At 44.8% G+C, this 16,469-nt stretch overlaps 1 protein-coding gene across 1 annotated transcript in view; it reads left to right on the forward strand.

Moving 5' to 3' along the window:
- Positions 1–15,983, forward strand: part of npy2rl (neuropeptide Y receptor Y2, like) — a 48,015-nt gene extending 32,032 nt beyond the window's left edge. The window contains exons 4-6 of the mRNA XM_084344289.1: positions 5,826–5,991; positions 9,633–9,786; positions 11,058–15,983. Of these exons, the coding sequence (XP_084200415.1) occupies positions 5,826–5,991; positions 9,633–9,786; positions 11,058–11,642 (905 nt within the window). The 3' untranslated portion in view covers positions 11,643–15,983. The remainder of the gene's footprint in view (positions 1–5,825; positions 5,992–9,632; positions 9,787–11,057) is intronic.
- The last annotated feature ends 486 nt before the right edge of the window (positions 15,984–16,469 follow it).

Consider the following 16,469-nt stretch of genomic DNA (forward strand, 5'->3'; position numbering starts at 1 on the left):
ACAAAAGGTCCAATCTGGGTTTAAAAAGACTACGATCGTCTCTGTTGTATGAAGGACGACGGGCTCGCTGTGCTGGAGAGGATCGACTTCCTCACTCCGCTCAAACTTTCACTGAACTCTTAATACTTTATATCCATAACTTGTAAAACTTAAAAGGCAAAAAGAAGTTAGTGATGTTTTTCCAGGACACAGGCAGTGTGTGTGTGTGTGTGTGTGTGTGTGTGTGTGTGTGTGTGTGTGTGTGTGTGTGTGTTTATTAATGATCGCCAGCGGTAAGTTTTACTTTGCATCCAATTTTCTTTACACTTTAAGAACAACCGACGCTCCAGGCGATATAATGATATTAGTACACACACACACACACACACCAAGCACACCATGTGCCACTTTACATTCTGTCTAATTATTTATTTCCTCTCCTCTGTTAACTTTGCGTCTCGTACTTGGTGTTGGCTGCAGACTAGGGAGCGCATGGAGCACATGGAGCACATGGAGCACGAGGGGACGCTTGGGTTTAACCCGTCCTCAGCTCTGACCTGTGGGGACGCAGGTTAATGAGTCACACTCAGAAGAGATTTGCCAACTGAGGCAAAAACACAGAAGTCTACAAGGATCCTCTCCCACAGAAAACTCCACTGCGTCTTTTGAGTTCACATAGGTGGAAAATAACGATTGTGAAGGAGCATTTTAAGCCTGAAAACTCCATAATGTGTGTTTTCTTGCAGAGTACTGGATGGTTTCATCTCTTCAGAGCTCTAACAATGATTCTTGTAACTGGCGAGATGACAAACAGGTTTACTGGAGGATTGTTCCTCTGCTGCTCTGTAAATGTGGGTTTTTAGCTGTGCTGGATTGTAATTGTTAACAGATTAAGAAAAAAGGCAATAAGTCTGGATTTGGACCAGTCCAGGTCAGAGTCAGGAGCACGGCAGGGTCACAAGATAAATGTAATGGGTTGCAGGAAGATAAATTGGGCAGTCGCTTATCTTCTTTATTCCTGACGCACAGTTTTTCTTGTAAGACCTCTAACAGACCCCCATCGAGCAGGACACCAGCACACATCCTGTCCAGAGCCATCTGAGGGTGGACTACAACACAGAGGACGTCGCCGTCCATTTTGTCTGTTTTTCTTATATTTAGATATTTATATTTTATATTCTTATATCACAACAAAAGAGACTAAACTGGGAGCCAGAGAGGGAATATTAATGCATGAATCAGAGCGCTGCTGTCGGGCTTTAATCGTTGCATTAAAGGTGAGAAAAGTGTCTGAGAGAAGAGAGGCGGCTGGAAGTGAAGCAGAAAATAACAACCTGCTCCTTTAAAGACGAACGCTTCACTTTAATGCTCCTTTTTAAAGAGAGAAACACAGAACGAGTGAGAGAACGACAGCTCAGAACAGCTGAGAGCAGCTATCATATCTTCTTCTATCATATGTTCTGGTTTTGAAGTCATTGTAGGCCTTTTTCTTTCTTGGTCCACATGATTTATATTGTGTTTTATATTTTGCTGGACGGGCTCTTGACCCACACTAACGTCTCCTTGCATCATGTTTCAGTCTTTGTGTTTTTGCCTTTTATATGTCATCCGCTGTGACCAGTCTGACTCGTGTCTCCTTATATTTGTCACTGTGCACGAGGACCGAGCTGCTGTTCCTTCTGGGGTTTAACAAAGTTCACTAATCTTTTAAATTGCCGGTGCTCGGTGGAGGCTTTTAGGTTGGGTTAACTGAGGAGTGTAACGACCTGAGGAGTTCGATATGTGAGATGTTTGAGTATCCTGATGACACAGTCGCTCACAGGAGCCGTTATTTCTTCACGTTCCATGAATGTTTTAAAGTTTTTACATTAAAATTCAGACATATTGCAGTTTTATAGTTTCAATACACTTGAATCATTTCGTACTATCTGGTGAACTTTTCCATCGGGTCGGTCAACCAGAAGGACCCTGCATTATGCTCCCTTGCACACCGGGCCACAGCAGAGGCTCCTTTATCAGGTTTGATCTACATTAATGGCATCCAAGAGGGTACTTGTGCATTTTGGGTTTCATGACTCACTTTCAAACCATCTCACCTTTATGACAAACGTGTTACGTTCGGTGTTACACACAAAAAATGGTGAGGGAAGCAGAAGGAGCTTCAGAGAGAACATTTCAGTTGATAAATGATGTGACAGACTCATTTAACAACACACTTTCCAACAGTTTCCCTTGAAGACGTGGAGTTTTATACACAAACTTACAGGTGTGGCTGTGTAACGAATGGAAAAATGGTGCTTTAACGAGAGCTCGGCCTACTTTGTCGCCCCTTCATGCGATCACACGTACTTCATTAAATGCTTGATTGCCAGACTGTTTCAGAAACAACAACTCAGTTGACAGATAATGTCTGACACCTATCCAGGTGTTACACATCCAACGATCTCAACAAAGATTCCTCTTTTCAAACGATGTTAGTCTAAATTTGACGGACCGACCTCCCGCCAATAAATCTCCGCCTGAATTAACGGGCCGAGAGGAGCAGCCGAGCGATGCGGCGAGCAAATATCAAATACAGGAGAAAGAGCAGAGCGGAGGTAGAGAGAGAGCAGCGGTGTGACTGATGTGATGTGAAAGGTGCAGAACGGCAGAAAGTTGTCGGTTCAATTCCCCCGAAACAAAAAGAGGAGCGTGGGCAGGCGAGCGGACAGCTCGTGATAAACAAACAGATAAACTGAGGAGCGAGCGCTCCGCTGCCTCGGCCTTCATTATATCTGCCGGCCTCTGTTTGTCTTTTCCTTTTAATGGGAACAATTTCAGTTGTCTCATTATCGGACAACACAAATGATGTTGCTGCTCATGAGCCCCTGAATGAATGATGGTGATTGCAGCGCCCTCAGAAACACAGTTACAAAGTGCTCTGGTTGTAAATGAACCTGATGTGGAGGACAGTGTTGCTGCCCGGCTCGCCTTCATCACGCTGCAACATTTTATTGAATCTTAATTAAATTCACTCTGCGATAGATTTATCTCTCAATCTCACTGCTTCTTCACCTCGTTAGTCTTTCACGTCCTCGTTGTGACAGTTTAGTTTCCTCTCCTTCACGTCACTACGTATCTCCGTCTTTGCTCCTTTTGTCTCTCGTGTTTCTTTCTGTTTGTGCGTCGTCTCGTCTCGGCCCTGAAGCCTCACAGGAGGCAGAAGGCCAAGTTTTGGCACGAGGGGCAGCTTCTGTCAAACATGATTCGGCGCGACGTCCCAAACATCTGACGTGATTCAGAGGGTCGAGGAGGAGACGGGGTCGGACCCGGTCGGACCGTCCTGTAGCAGACAGTCACATCTCGATGGAGGTCTGCTCTCGCTGATAGCTGATCAATCACAGCAGGTGGTCCAATCAGAGCAGGAATCAGCCTTCATGTGAAGATTTAGTTCAATCCACATCGAAGTTACAGCCGTCACTGTCCTCAAACCATGAGCGGACATCCTGGTCATGAGAACTCGTTTCTTATTTCTTTCTAAGGCTGAAACTGACAACACAAACACTGATAACTGACCCTGTGTGCTGAGAGTTGTCACCAGTTTAACAGACGACTGTGGGACAACATATCATCGCATCATGAGTCACCACGCAACTGTTCACCACGACCTAACAATGGCGAACACATCTCGTCTTTCTGTGTTAAATGTACAAGTTCATCGTGTTTATTAGCGATACATGCAGATGCAGGGTCCTCAATCAGGTCAGCAGTGAGAAATGTCAACATCCATTTTTCAAACCACACGTTTTGAGTTTTGGATCGTTAACATTGGGAGGTAGTTTGGTTAGGATGTGTTAAAATAAGATCCCAGAGAGGTTCATCGTGTCAAACAAGTAACAACAGAATGCAATGAAAACATTTATTAAATATGTAAAACAAAGACCAGATGTGTAAGATAATGTTCAAACTCTGTTGTTTTTTGTAAATACTCACTCCCTCTAAATGTTTCGACAGAGTGAAGGTTGTGGAAAGGTTTCAGGTTGTTGGCAGGATTACACAGCCTGAGAGGCAGTTCTGCCTGAAAAGACAAGTCCTTGGGATTAAAACTTGATTTTTATTTGCTCAGAACAGTTGTTCTGAATCGGATTAAATTCTATGGATGACACAACTTTGTGACCGTTCTTTCAATCTGACCATTTTTTGCAGAAGCGATGGGATAAAAAACAATTACGAGTCCAATCAAACGCTGCAGCGATTGTTTGAATCAGCGTTCGAGACGACAGATTACGAGAACACGACAGACGTTTAGTTACAGATGTTGGCCGACGCTCGGCGGCAGCAGCAGATGTTGGCGCCGTCACATTCGGAGGTGGATGTGATTGCAGGGACCATGTGACCTCTCGGAGCAGATGGCGTCTCTGTCCGCGGCTGAGGACGGATGTGACGCTCACCGGTTGTTTTGACTCGTCCTCGGGTGACTCGGCGGCTTCATCTGCTGTCACTCGCACACAAACGCACTTCATTTTGTCAAACGTGACAACAAGCGGGAGAACAGGGAGGAGAGAGCGGGAACACAAAGCGGTTATATAAGACGAGAAGCTGCTGGATGTGTAGGCGGCGGTGGTTACAGATACACTGTGCTCCTCTGACAGTTTCTATGATTTCATTTCACATCATCTTGTTAGCGCATATGTTCAGGTTGCAGTTTTGTGAAGCCGGTTGTTCGACTCTTCACCTCCTCCTCCTCCTCCAGTTTGTCACCTCTCGCTTGTTGCCAGGGTGAAAGTCACTTCTCTGAGCGTCACACCAACAGCTGAGACGCACACGGCAGGATGCCTCTGCAGCTATCTGCCACGGAGGAAATTAACTAAGATCCCAGGAGAAATGTTCACTTTAAACTTGCAACAAAGTTTTTGCTCTAACGTTTTATTATAAAGCACACGTTGAGCTTGGTTCCCTATAAACTTCACCTGCCTCCAGGCATGAAATCTCCAGGGAAACGAAGTCAGTCTGGCTGCTCTTACGTCTCCGTTATAAACTGAATGAATGAATAAACTCAGGTTTTGTGAGGACGGGTGCAACCAGCGGTAGAAGGTCTGGCTGTGTGGGACTACTTAATATGTATCTGAATCCAGCAGCTGGTTAGCTTAGCATAAAGGACTGCAAACACAGGGAAATCTTGGAGGCTATATCCATGAAACAGTGCGATACACAATGCCCACCGACATGGCTTTGACTTTTTTATAAATTGGTAAACTTTAGTGGTTGTGGGTGGTGAATTTGTTGCCCCTCTCCCCCCGTTTTCAGTTTTTCAGTCTTTATGCTAAGCTAGGCTAACCGTCTCCTGGGTCCAGCCTCAGATTTAGCTCACAGACATGAGAGTGATTGATCTGACGATCTGATCTGACGCAGCCAATGAACTCACAGCTGGTATTAACTGAAAACCGACTGAGCTGCAGCTTCAAAACTTCCCTGCGGAAGAATCTCACAAGATGTTTGCTCAGAAATATGAAGCGATGAGTGAAGCGTTTGGTCAGCAGGTTTGATTGATGGAAACGGTTTTGGAGAGAGCCTGAGGGTTTGTTCTTCTCCTCCGTGGCTGAGATGGAAAAGTCGATGTGGCGATAAAGCGAAGACGTGATGAAAAGATTCTTCCTCCTCCTGCAGCATCAGCAGCTCGACTCCATCACACACTCAAACACTGTGTGGACTTGTACATTATCTGAATGTGACATGTGGAGGGTCAGAAAGTCAAACTTTAGGAAGACGTCACAGCAGAACCGAGCATCCACTTCTGAATGTATAAAGGTGTCAGACTGATATTTGTGGCCGTGTCCTGAGTGAACTTCTGTCTCCTCCGTCTCCAGCCGACCTGCTGGTCAACACGCTGTGCCTCCCCTTCACCCTCGTCTACACGCTGCAGGGAGAGTGGAAGTTCGGCAGCACCCTCTGCTTCATGCTGCCCTACGCCCAGGGGCTCGCCGTGCACGTCTCCACGGTGACGCTCAACGTCATCGCCCTGGACCGCCACAGGTGGGTGGGGCTTAGAGATGGGGGGCGACGGGGCGGGGTTGTTCTTCCTCCTCTTCTTTCTTCTTTTTTTGCTTTTTTAGGAGATATTGTTGATTTTGAATGTATTTTTGATTTCATCTTCTTGGGTCTGTAAGTTTTAGAGAATCAGGAGGTCATGTTTGGACTTCAGACCAGCAGCTACAGCACTCGATCTACTGAACAGATTCATTTCAAAGACGTCAGGCTTAAAACCCAAATACTGGTCTCTAAATATCCAACACAAAATCCACTGCGTTAATACAATCTCTGTAAGTGTCTTGGTTTTGGTTTCTAAAACGCAGCATGTGCAGCTTTGAGACTTTTCCATAGTTTGCAATGTCGGTCACCAGCTGACTCAAAGTTGAGGTTATGGTTCACGTGTCCTTCAGGGTCGATGCAGCGCACAGACAAATATATAATCATGTATATGTGACAATCAATGTTAGAGTTGTCGTGATTCCCCAAATCTACGATTGACTTGACAGTTTAGGTCATGATATGATTTTCAATTTAATTTTCTTTCAGCACTGACAGCTGATGTCACTGTCAGGCTGTCACATCTGGATCAGTAAAGATCAACCAATCATTGGTTGTGGTGGTCATTTACATTTCCGAACAGCTCGACTTCATCCTGGAGGCTTCTGGACACGTTCAGATGATATTCACCAGAATAAAGATTCCAGAGTTCAGTGATTCAGCAAGAAACAACAAAAGACAGAAATTCAGTTTGTTACAAAGTTTCTCAAATCTGTCCAGAGTGAACCCTCTTCACAAGCAAATCAATAAAAGATCTTTGGTAGTGTCATCAGTTCAGTTTATCCCTCCTGAGTCAACCCTCGTCCTCTTCCTCTTGGTCAAAGCTGGCTGGGTCGTCTTTGAAGTGTTCCCAGAGGACTTTTGTTTTCCTGAATGCACGGATGGCTGTGAACTCGACGATCGACACTGAAAGCTCATATTGATCGATCAAAATTGTGACATAAGCGCTCAATATGATAGAAACAAAGTCACATGCACGTGTACTATCTGTTTTCGGACCGTATGCACCCCTGAACACCACAGGCAGCGTCCCTCACAGCGGCAGAGCAACGCAAAAATAACACAACCGTGACCGTTTCTATGAGGAAGAGTCCAGATAGATCATATTAAACCAGATTTTCATTAGTCGTGATTTTAATGTTCCCTTCATCTCCTGGAGTAAATTATTCAGGAGAGCTGTGTAGTTATATTGAGCATAGAAAGCCTTTTTATTGCATTTAGTTTTGGCAGAACTGATGGCTGGAGGTTGAACAGGGTCAGTTTGTCTCTACCTGCTCGCTCAGTTTTGTGCCGCCGTCCTCCAAAAGACACAAATTTAAAGTCTAACTTTTTTTTTTCACCTTAATACAGCGTCTCTCAGGGAAAGAGGATTACAGCGTCGATTCACATGCAAATGGAGCCCACTCTGCCGGCCTCGCTGCACCGCTCGCAGCACAGTTCGGCTCTGGTTTTCTGTGAGTGTAGGTGTTCAGAGTGGTGCTGCTGCGAGGTACGCGTCTCATTTACATGACTTCAACCTGTTTGACCCGGCCGACCTGAACGACTCGTGTGGAGAAACAGAGAAACATTCATTAACCAAACTGAGAGGTGGAGATTCAACATACACAAGTCAAAGTCTTCTTTTTTAAAAACATATTTGGTCCTTTGAGATGATGTAATCGAATCCCCAAAAGTGTTGGTGTGTTGTGCCTCCACCTGTTCTGGGACCACAGATGGAGATCTGGTACAAAGCATCAGTCACTGTTTGAAATTGATGTTTTTTAGCAGATGGTTCCTGATGAAATTACTTTTAAAAAAGAAAATATTTCATGTTCTGAGCATCCGAGTTCTGTGTTTATGTGCTGCCAAGTCCATAAGCAGTGAACACAATACAGCCTCAGAGCGTTGTTAGCATTAGCATCAGCAGGTTTTTAAATGTTTAAATTGTATTTTAAGTCAGGTTCAATACATAAGAATCAACCACCTGCAAAATTCATGCTCAAAACGAACAAGGGGGCAGCATCAGCAGCGTAACTGCGGCTAACTGTAGCTGCTGTTAGCTATTTAGCTCAGTTAGCTGTGCAGCTAGCTGTTTAGACTGGAAGCTCTTGTACCAGGGCAGTGTTAGTGTTTACACTGCTAACACAGGATTTTTGGACCAGTACCGGCCCGGCCTAGCTGGTTTGCATGCTATTTTCAGTAGATGTCTCTGCAACACAATACTGATACAATCGGCCACTCTTACCGCAAAATTACCCTCTGAAAAGGTGTAAATGAGTCTCATAGCACAATGTTGCATCATACTAAACACATAAGAAGCTCTCAAACACAAACAAACCACAAATGAAGACACCTGAACATGTCTCGAAAAGGGAACGTGAAGTTATAATCCTGCTTCTTCTCGTATGTTCGGGGTCTCCTCGCAGGTTTAAACATCAGCAGGGACAGTAGGAGCTATCAGCAGCCTCACCAGCTTTTAATCCAAACTGCATAATAACCAGCAGACGGCTGCCAGCAGACCACAGGGACACACTTGGCTCGTTTGTAGTAAAAAATCAACATTGTGCTGCCAGGTCATTTACAGCTGTGCAGCTGCATCTTAACTTTAATACATGCTGGAGAAACATGAGAGGCAGTGTAATGAGAACACTGCTTCTTCTTGTCAACACTGTTGTTCAGCTGCAGCCAAGACTTTCACTTCTGGAAGACAGAAGAGGCAATTATTGAGTTTTGGAAAAAGTGAAATTAAAGTTTTTCTGAGTCAGAAAACTTGGATTGTATTTTGTTTTTATCAGGAGACATGCTCGCTGCAGGCTCTCAGCGTGGAGAGTAATGCAGTCCAAGACTTCAGTTCTCTGTACTCCACTGAGTTCATGCTCCTCAGAGATGATGAGATGAGATGAGATGAGATGAGATGAGATGAGACTATCGAAATATTATTATGAATCCCACTTCTTTTTCTTGCAAGACCTGCCCCACTCCACCTCTGATTGGCTGCCATTGTTGGTTGAGTTGATCAGGTGAAGGTATGACTATAAGTTTACAATCTGAGTCAAGCATAGAGGCTTTAGTATGCAAACAAAATAGTTTCCCTGGAAAGGTCCTCTCAGGGTCGCTTCACCTCCACTCTGTCTTCTTCCTGAAAGAGTGGAGACAGCCGAAGAGGGTGGTGTGTTTACTGGGCAAACTACAGCTCATAAACTACGAGAAAAATGGAAAAGACCCATTAACACCAGATATCTACTGAGCATACAGTCAGGAAATATAATGCCAGCTGTTTTCTGTCACTCAACAGCAAAACAAAGACCTTTTTTCTTCTTTCTTTGGGTACTTGAGCACATTTCTTCCTGTACAAAGATGTGACCACAATGGCGATATAAAAACACAAATGAGTCACATGAAACACTTACAGGAATCTCAAATGTAAGAATGTAATGTGTGCTTTACAGTTGTATCACTTTCACGAAGGTGCATACGTCTCCAACCACTGTCATCTGAAAGCGATTCATTATTGATCTACAGCAGTCACTCAGGTCTTTAGATTGCTTCTGCTGTGTAGAGCTGTCTCACAGAGACGTGTGTGTGTGTGTGTGTGTGATGTGTTTCAGGTGTATCGTGTACCACCTGGAGACGAGGATGCGTAAGGATGTGTGTTTTGGGGTGATAGCCTTGACATGGGTGATGAGCGCCGTGCTCGCCAGCCCTCTGGCCATCTTCAGAGAGTACGACTCCTTCACTCTGGAGCCTGGACACACCATCCAGGTACTGCACACACACACACACACACACACACACACACACACACACACACACACACACACACACCTGTAACACTCGTACAGATCAGCGCCCTCTCCTCCCTCCTCATCCTCCACCTCTTTGATCCCCGGCTCGTTCCTCGCTGCCTCTCACATCCCTCCTCATCTCTTTCATCTCTCCCTCCTTCCACTCGTCCTCCACTCGCTCCTTTCATCGCTCGCTCCTTCTCTCCTCAGTCCCTCCTCTCTTCACCCTCTTGTAAATCCAAGTTTAATACCGTCATCGCAGTTTTCCAATTTGTTTCATATTTCACTCCAGTACAAGTGCCGTCGTTCATTTCAGACTGAACACGTCAGCCCACACTGTGATTTCACTGTCTCCATCTTATTCTTATTCAATGAATCATCTAGGAACTGTTGGTTTTATCGTGTTCAGTTGCAGCTTTTTGGTTCTCGTTTTGAAAAAAAAAAATGTTTCTACATAGAATTTATTTAAATCCTGAATGAAAATTAAAACTAATAAAAAAATAATAAAACTAAACAAACTCAAATCAGACAGACAGCGATAATGTAATGGATATGAACTCAACCCAAAATAATGAAACTAAGATATAATCAAAACAAAATGACAGATCCCGACAGAAGTTAAAAGATTACAAGCTACAGATTAAACTAAACTAGCACACACTGAAACTGATCAACTCAATCCTGGTGCAATCTAATCTACTGTCCATCAACCTTAATGTTATCTCAACGAATCCCATTTAATGTTATTTTAACTTTACCAAGAAAATAAAATAATTTCTACAAACAACAAATCTAACTGGTTCTTTAAATAACTCAAGGTCCATTTAGTAGCTGCCCTGGATCTATAGAAAACACATGTTTAATCTGACATCCCGTCTCCTATATCTACTCTCTTTTAGCTCTATTTTTTTGTTTCCACCAACTCCTGACGGAAAAAAATCTTGATTTTACCCTATTTACTTAACTATGAACCTGTAGTCAAAAGCTGAGTCTGGAACAATGGCTGGGGACGAATAAATAAGGATTGGTCCCAAACACAGGCCTGGCCAAAAACAATGTTAATTTACATTTAGCTAACCGAGTGAGACAGTTGACATTAAGGCCCATAAACGTCTTCCTCCACTTACATTTGTACTAAAATCTGATCGAACAGTAGACTTCAGGAGATAAAGGCCTGGTACCTTCTGCAGTTGAGGTGAATAAAAACCCTTTGGACCTGAATAACTTTGGCTTTGTCGTGTGTCGCAGGTGTGTATGGAGAAGTGGCCCGGTAAGAACACAGACGGCACCGTCTACAGCATCTCCATGTTGATCCTGCAGTACTTCCTGCCTCTGTCCATCATCTCCTTCGCCTACGCCCGCATCTGGTCCAAGCTGCGTGGCCACGTCGGCCCGGCGGAGACCGTCGGCAACAGCAGTGCCGGCTCTGAGCGCCACCGCCGGCGCCGCAAAACCACCAAGATGCTGGTGACCATGGTGGTGGTGTTCGCCGTCAGCTGGCTGCCCTTCCACGCCTTCCAGCTGGCCACGGACATCGACCACACGGTGCTGGACCTGCGTGACTACCGCCTGCTCTACACCGTCTTCCACGTGGTCGCCATGTGCTCCACCTTCGCCAACCCGCTGCTGTATGGCTGGATGAACCGCAACTACCGCGCCGCCTTCCTCGCCGTCTTCAAGTGTCGCAGGGGAGGCGAGAGGGGGAGGAGCGGCCGGCTGGACAGCATTCACCCCGTCGGAGGAGGAGGGAAGGGAGCAGGAGGGAGGGCGAAGAAGATAGTGCTTGAAACCCAGGATGCAGTGTCCACCCATCTGACCGCCACTGATGTGTGAAGGCCTGAGGGAGGTGCAAAGGGAGAGGGCGATGGAGGAGAGGTGACAGGAAAACGATGAGGCTGTAAGGAGGAGAAAATCATTGTCAGGAAATCTTTTGTTCCCCAGAAGACAATAGAAAAGAGATTCCACACGGAGGGGAGATAACGATGTGAGAGAAAATAGAAACGACAGAGTGAGAGGAAGGCGACGGGGGATTACAGTTTTTAGAAGCCCAAAAATAGAGGAGGAGGCGTAGATGAGCTGGGATTAGAAGGAGAATGACAGGAGAAGAGGAGAAAGCTGCCGAGCGACTCAAGGTCTCCTCGACCGATCGAGATACCTTCATCACGACGAGGACCACGGCTCTTTTTTGGGGGGATTTCTTGGAGCTTGTCGGAGGATCTGTGACACTGACCGAGTGACAAGTGATTGTGTTTCGAAAACATTTGTTCAACTCTGACGAAAAACTTCAATGCAAATCTTGTCAAAATAGGGCTTTACTCCATCTTCATCCCACATGTGAAGCATTTAGCTCGAACATTTAACCCAGAGTGGCTTACGGAGGCGGCGCCAAGCGAGCGAACGGGTCACGCAGATCCCACCTGCAGCATCTTCACAGCGAGGGGTGTGGGCCAAAATCTGAGCGCTGTGAATAAAAACCAGCCTCCAAGAAAGTGGATTCTTGAGTTGACACGGAGGTGAAGAGGACGAGGATGCATGATGCAAGCTTTGTGAAATCTCAGACATTGTTACGTAACGAAATTGTGTGTTTTAATGTGGATTGTCCTACAAGGAGAGCCCGATGTGGGAGCGCGAACCAGGAAAGACAGAGGTGGACGGACTGACGAGGGAAAGAGTTCAAAATATCAGTGACTGGGATTACAGGGGAGATGCTTTGTGTTTTCTTTATTTTTAGAAGGTGGAGGAAGGAGAGCAAAGAATGAAAGACGGGGGCAGATGGAGAAACGGCGATGAGAGGATCAGTGAGAGGAGGGGATGAGTGAAATGTGGGATAATGAGGGAAAAGAAAAAAGACGGCGTGTTCCAACGAGATAGAGATTTCAAACCAACAAGCTGCAATTTAGCTTGAAACAGCGAGAAAATATCAGATGAACGTTCACGTGATTCATTTCTTCCCTTTCTTTCTCCGTTTTGTTCATTTTTCAGGTGTTTCAGCTGTTGGTCAGAAAGAGAAAGTGTCTCTGACTTCAGATCAGTTTGTTAAAGCTGCACGAGGACTGAGTCATCAAATCTAATCTAGTCAGAGGTGATTTATTAATCCCTGCTTCATTACAGACGTTAATCAGCATCAAGACGATAAGATATGAAAGAATAGATCATTAAAATAAGATTGTTCACATTAAAATGAATCTCATTTCAGGCATACATCACTTCTTCATTATGTTTTAATGGTGTCTGATAGAGAGATTAATGTGGAGCCGTCATGCACTGGTCAGGTTTGAGATTCTGTCTTCTTCAGACTAGAGGAACAAAAAACACAATCACAAAGGGATTCAATCAACAATAATGTCAGATTCATGATTATCACCTGGCTTTGTACGACAGCGAGCCAGACAGTCAGCCAATCACAAGTCAATGTTTATGTGCAGATGTCAGGGGGAGGGTGCAGGTGTGTCAGAAATACAAATGGAGCTAATCTCTAAATGCTTTTTATCCAAAGCACGAGACAGTTTGCCTCCCGCTCACACAATCAACAGTCCAACCATCTGCCAATCAGCACGCAGTTCACTTCAGCCAGTGTTTATCGACTTAATAAAGCCCTCAGCTCCGTTATAAACGATGCCTTGAAGGCCTTCTCCACTTCAGGAAGGAATCAACCCAGAACTTCAGCTGTACGAGTCCATCGTCACAGGTTGTGCTTGAGTTTCCGAGGTCCGTGAAGCATGAAGCAGAGGTTCATGCTGCTCTCTGGGGGACAATGCACGGCTCATTAGCAAACCAGAAAACACAGCAGTGAATAGCACAGGACATGAGACCGTGGGAGACAAACCTTTCACTTCCCAGTAACGTTTGTGTAACGGGCCGTCCACAAGTAGAACGATGACCATAGAGAGATCGTTTTAAAGTCCTGGATTCTCCTGACTCCTCGTCTTTGAACAATTTCCTAAACCCAAACCCGTCTGTGGACAACATACAGCAGCACCAGCTCATTAATATCCATTTGGTGGTCCAGACCACCAGACTAGCTTCCTCTTCAACTCTCACACTGAAGTCACAAAGATAAACTATTCATAGTCTGTATGTATATATTTTGTGTAGCTTTGGGGAATCAGAACAGAAACTTAATTACACAAACTTGTTTTGCATAAAGATAAATTAATCTTGATCAGTGGAGAATGGTTCGCAGGCTCGTACCAACAGCCTGCGCCCGGTGCTTCAGACTGCCTTTTAACTGATGTATAATCAATTAATCAATTTGTAGCTGTGCAGCGAAGTGGAAACACGTGGCAGAACGTAGAACCAAGAAGTTCTGGGTTGTTAACTTCCTGCAGGAGAGAAGAGCTCATATTAGAAAGTGTTACATGTTCGCAGTCAGACGCTGAATGTCGGGTGTCACTGAAACATTTCCTTCTCTTCCGAGTCGTGTTGATTTATCCGCCTGCCTCTCGCCTCCGCTGTCCCATCATGCTCCTCCTGACTGTCTGCGACGGCGCACAGGGCAGGAGATGCATTCACACGCTACAACAAAACATCCTGCAGTTACGTCTTAATTTACATCATCCAAATTAAAGTCATTGTTCAAAATGTTATTACCAAAGCTCTTTTTAATTGTGCGTTCAAACTTTAATTGCCTAAATGTAATTACACCCCTCGGTCTCCCTGCGGCAGGAGCTGTGTCGACATCTTAACTCAGTGTCAACACCGCGGCCTGATTAACGACCTGCAGACACTTTGTGACTGAACATTACAGAAATCATTAAGCTGTGAGCCGACGAGCAGCTGTCACACACACGTGTTGGAGGACGGGATCAAACGCTCGGCAGATAAAATCCCTCAATTTTTTGGACTTAGCCTCCGCGTGTCTCTCTCTCTTGTCTTTTCCTCTTTAAATCCCTCGATCCTCTCTCTCTCTTTGAGCTGCGTCACTGCCTCGCCCAACCCTGCAATCCCACAATCCCTCTGTTCCCTCACCAGCTGTTTATCTCCGGCCCCGTTTCAGCCCCTCGTCTGTCTCCTCTCCGCTCTCTGTCCCATGAATGCATGCCTCAAACAAACACTGAGCGTGGTGTCTCCCTCTGAGGACGGACACCAGATGATTTAAAAAAAAAAAAATGTCTGTTCTTATTTTGGCATGATTTAGCTCAGAGTGACAAACGTTCTGACAAAAACAACTTGTCATCATTTGATATTTCACTCCTACACCGGACTCAAACATCACCGTTTTCCCTGCAAATGACTTTAAATTTGAAAAAATAAGTTTAAACCATAATGTGCTTTGTTTAGTGACAGCATCCTGAGTTATAGTCCCTGGATTAACGTGGGATCATGTGACTCATGAACTGTGTTTACGCTTTAACTGGAAGCAGGTCGAGTTGAGGTTCAGAAGAACATCATCCTGTTCGCCCCGAAGTCCCCGAAGCTATCCCACAATGCAGCGCGTGGATTCTTCACGTCCACGCTTGCCCATAAAACTGGGACTGGCAGCTCCGTCATCACCATGACATTTTGGCAGTTTCAGTCAAATGTGTAGCTGTCACACGTGTTGTTTCACATTCAGTCACCTGGATAAATAAACTTTAACTTGTGGAGCTCTGCGATGTTTCAGGTGTACGAACACGGTGCAAGTAATTAGCAAACTTGCTAGTAAACACAGATGTAGTTGTTGTGTCCTCTAGCAAGTTATCAAGCTTGAAACTGACCAGTAGTTGGCAGAAAGGTCGAACAAACACTAGCATTATACCTGCTATCTTAATGAAGTTGTTGATGGCATTTGTTAATAATAATAATTCAGTAATTCATGACGTCTGTGAACTGTGCCTAACTGTGGGACAAGCCTGGTGGACTGAAGGTAAATAAGATGGCGGTGAAACTTTCATGAACCTCACTTTTAAATGCTCCTTGTGTTTTTTATTTCAGCTCTATTATTTGAAGAAAAGAGTCGAACGGACATTTAGTTTTTTCACGGATATTATTCTGACGTATGCTGGCGAGGTTTGTGACGGGATGACACAGATGCTGCTCGACCTTTATCAAACATGAATGTAAACCTCTTTGTAACATGGCTGTAATGTCGTATATTGTATGATTTTGTGTAAATATTGACCGTGTGAAAGACTGTAACCGAGCACAAACTGTTGGCCTTTACCTGTGACCAACAACAGATGTACTATTCTCAAGCACAAACACGCCTCTGGACTCTTTATTACTGTGTGTGTGTGTGTGTGTGTGTGTGTGTGTGTGTTTCAAGGTTAATTTGCATGGTAGCTGTTCCATTTCAAACCTAATTAGTTTCCTCTCAACGGATCCTAATTAACTGTGAGTGAGAGCACGTCGGTCTGCACGGCGAGTTTGGAAAACTTTCTGTGCTGATGTTCATCTTGCGACAGACGAGAGCTGCAGTTTAGTGTTCACCACCCCGATGAATACACATTCAGCTCTTAAGTTTGCATTTTAAAACTCAGTCGGCTTCATAAAGATTCCCTCAGTGATTAAAATGGTTTAGACAGAGTTTCTGTTGCTTCAAAATGTTTTACTAAACAAACATCAATGAGACGCGGCTGTGAGCCCGGCTGATGGTAGTCGGTGTGTGTAGTGGATTATACAGTTTGATTCTGCACCACATGAGTTTAATTATCAGGCATTACACGACATAAGCGCCTCGAG

Source organism: Pagrus pagrus (assembly GCF_965226575.1).
Source record: "Pagrus pagrus genome assembly, chromosome: 22".
NCBI classification, from domain to species: Eukaryota; Metazoa; Chordata; class Actinopteri; order Spariformes; family Sparidae; genus Pagrus; species Pagrus pagrus.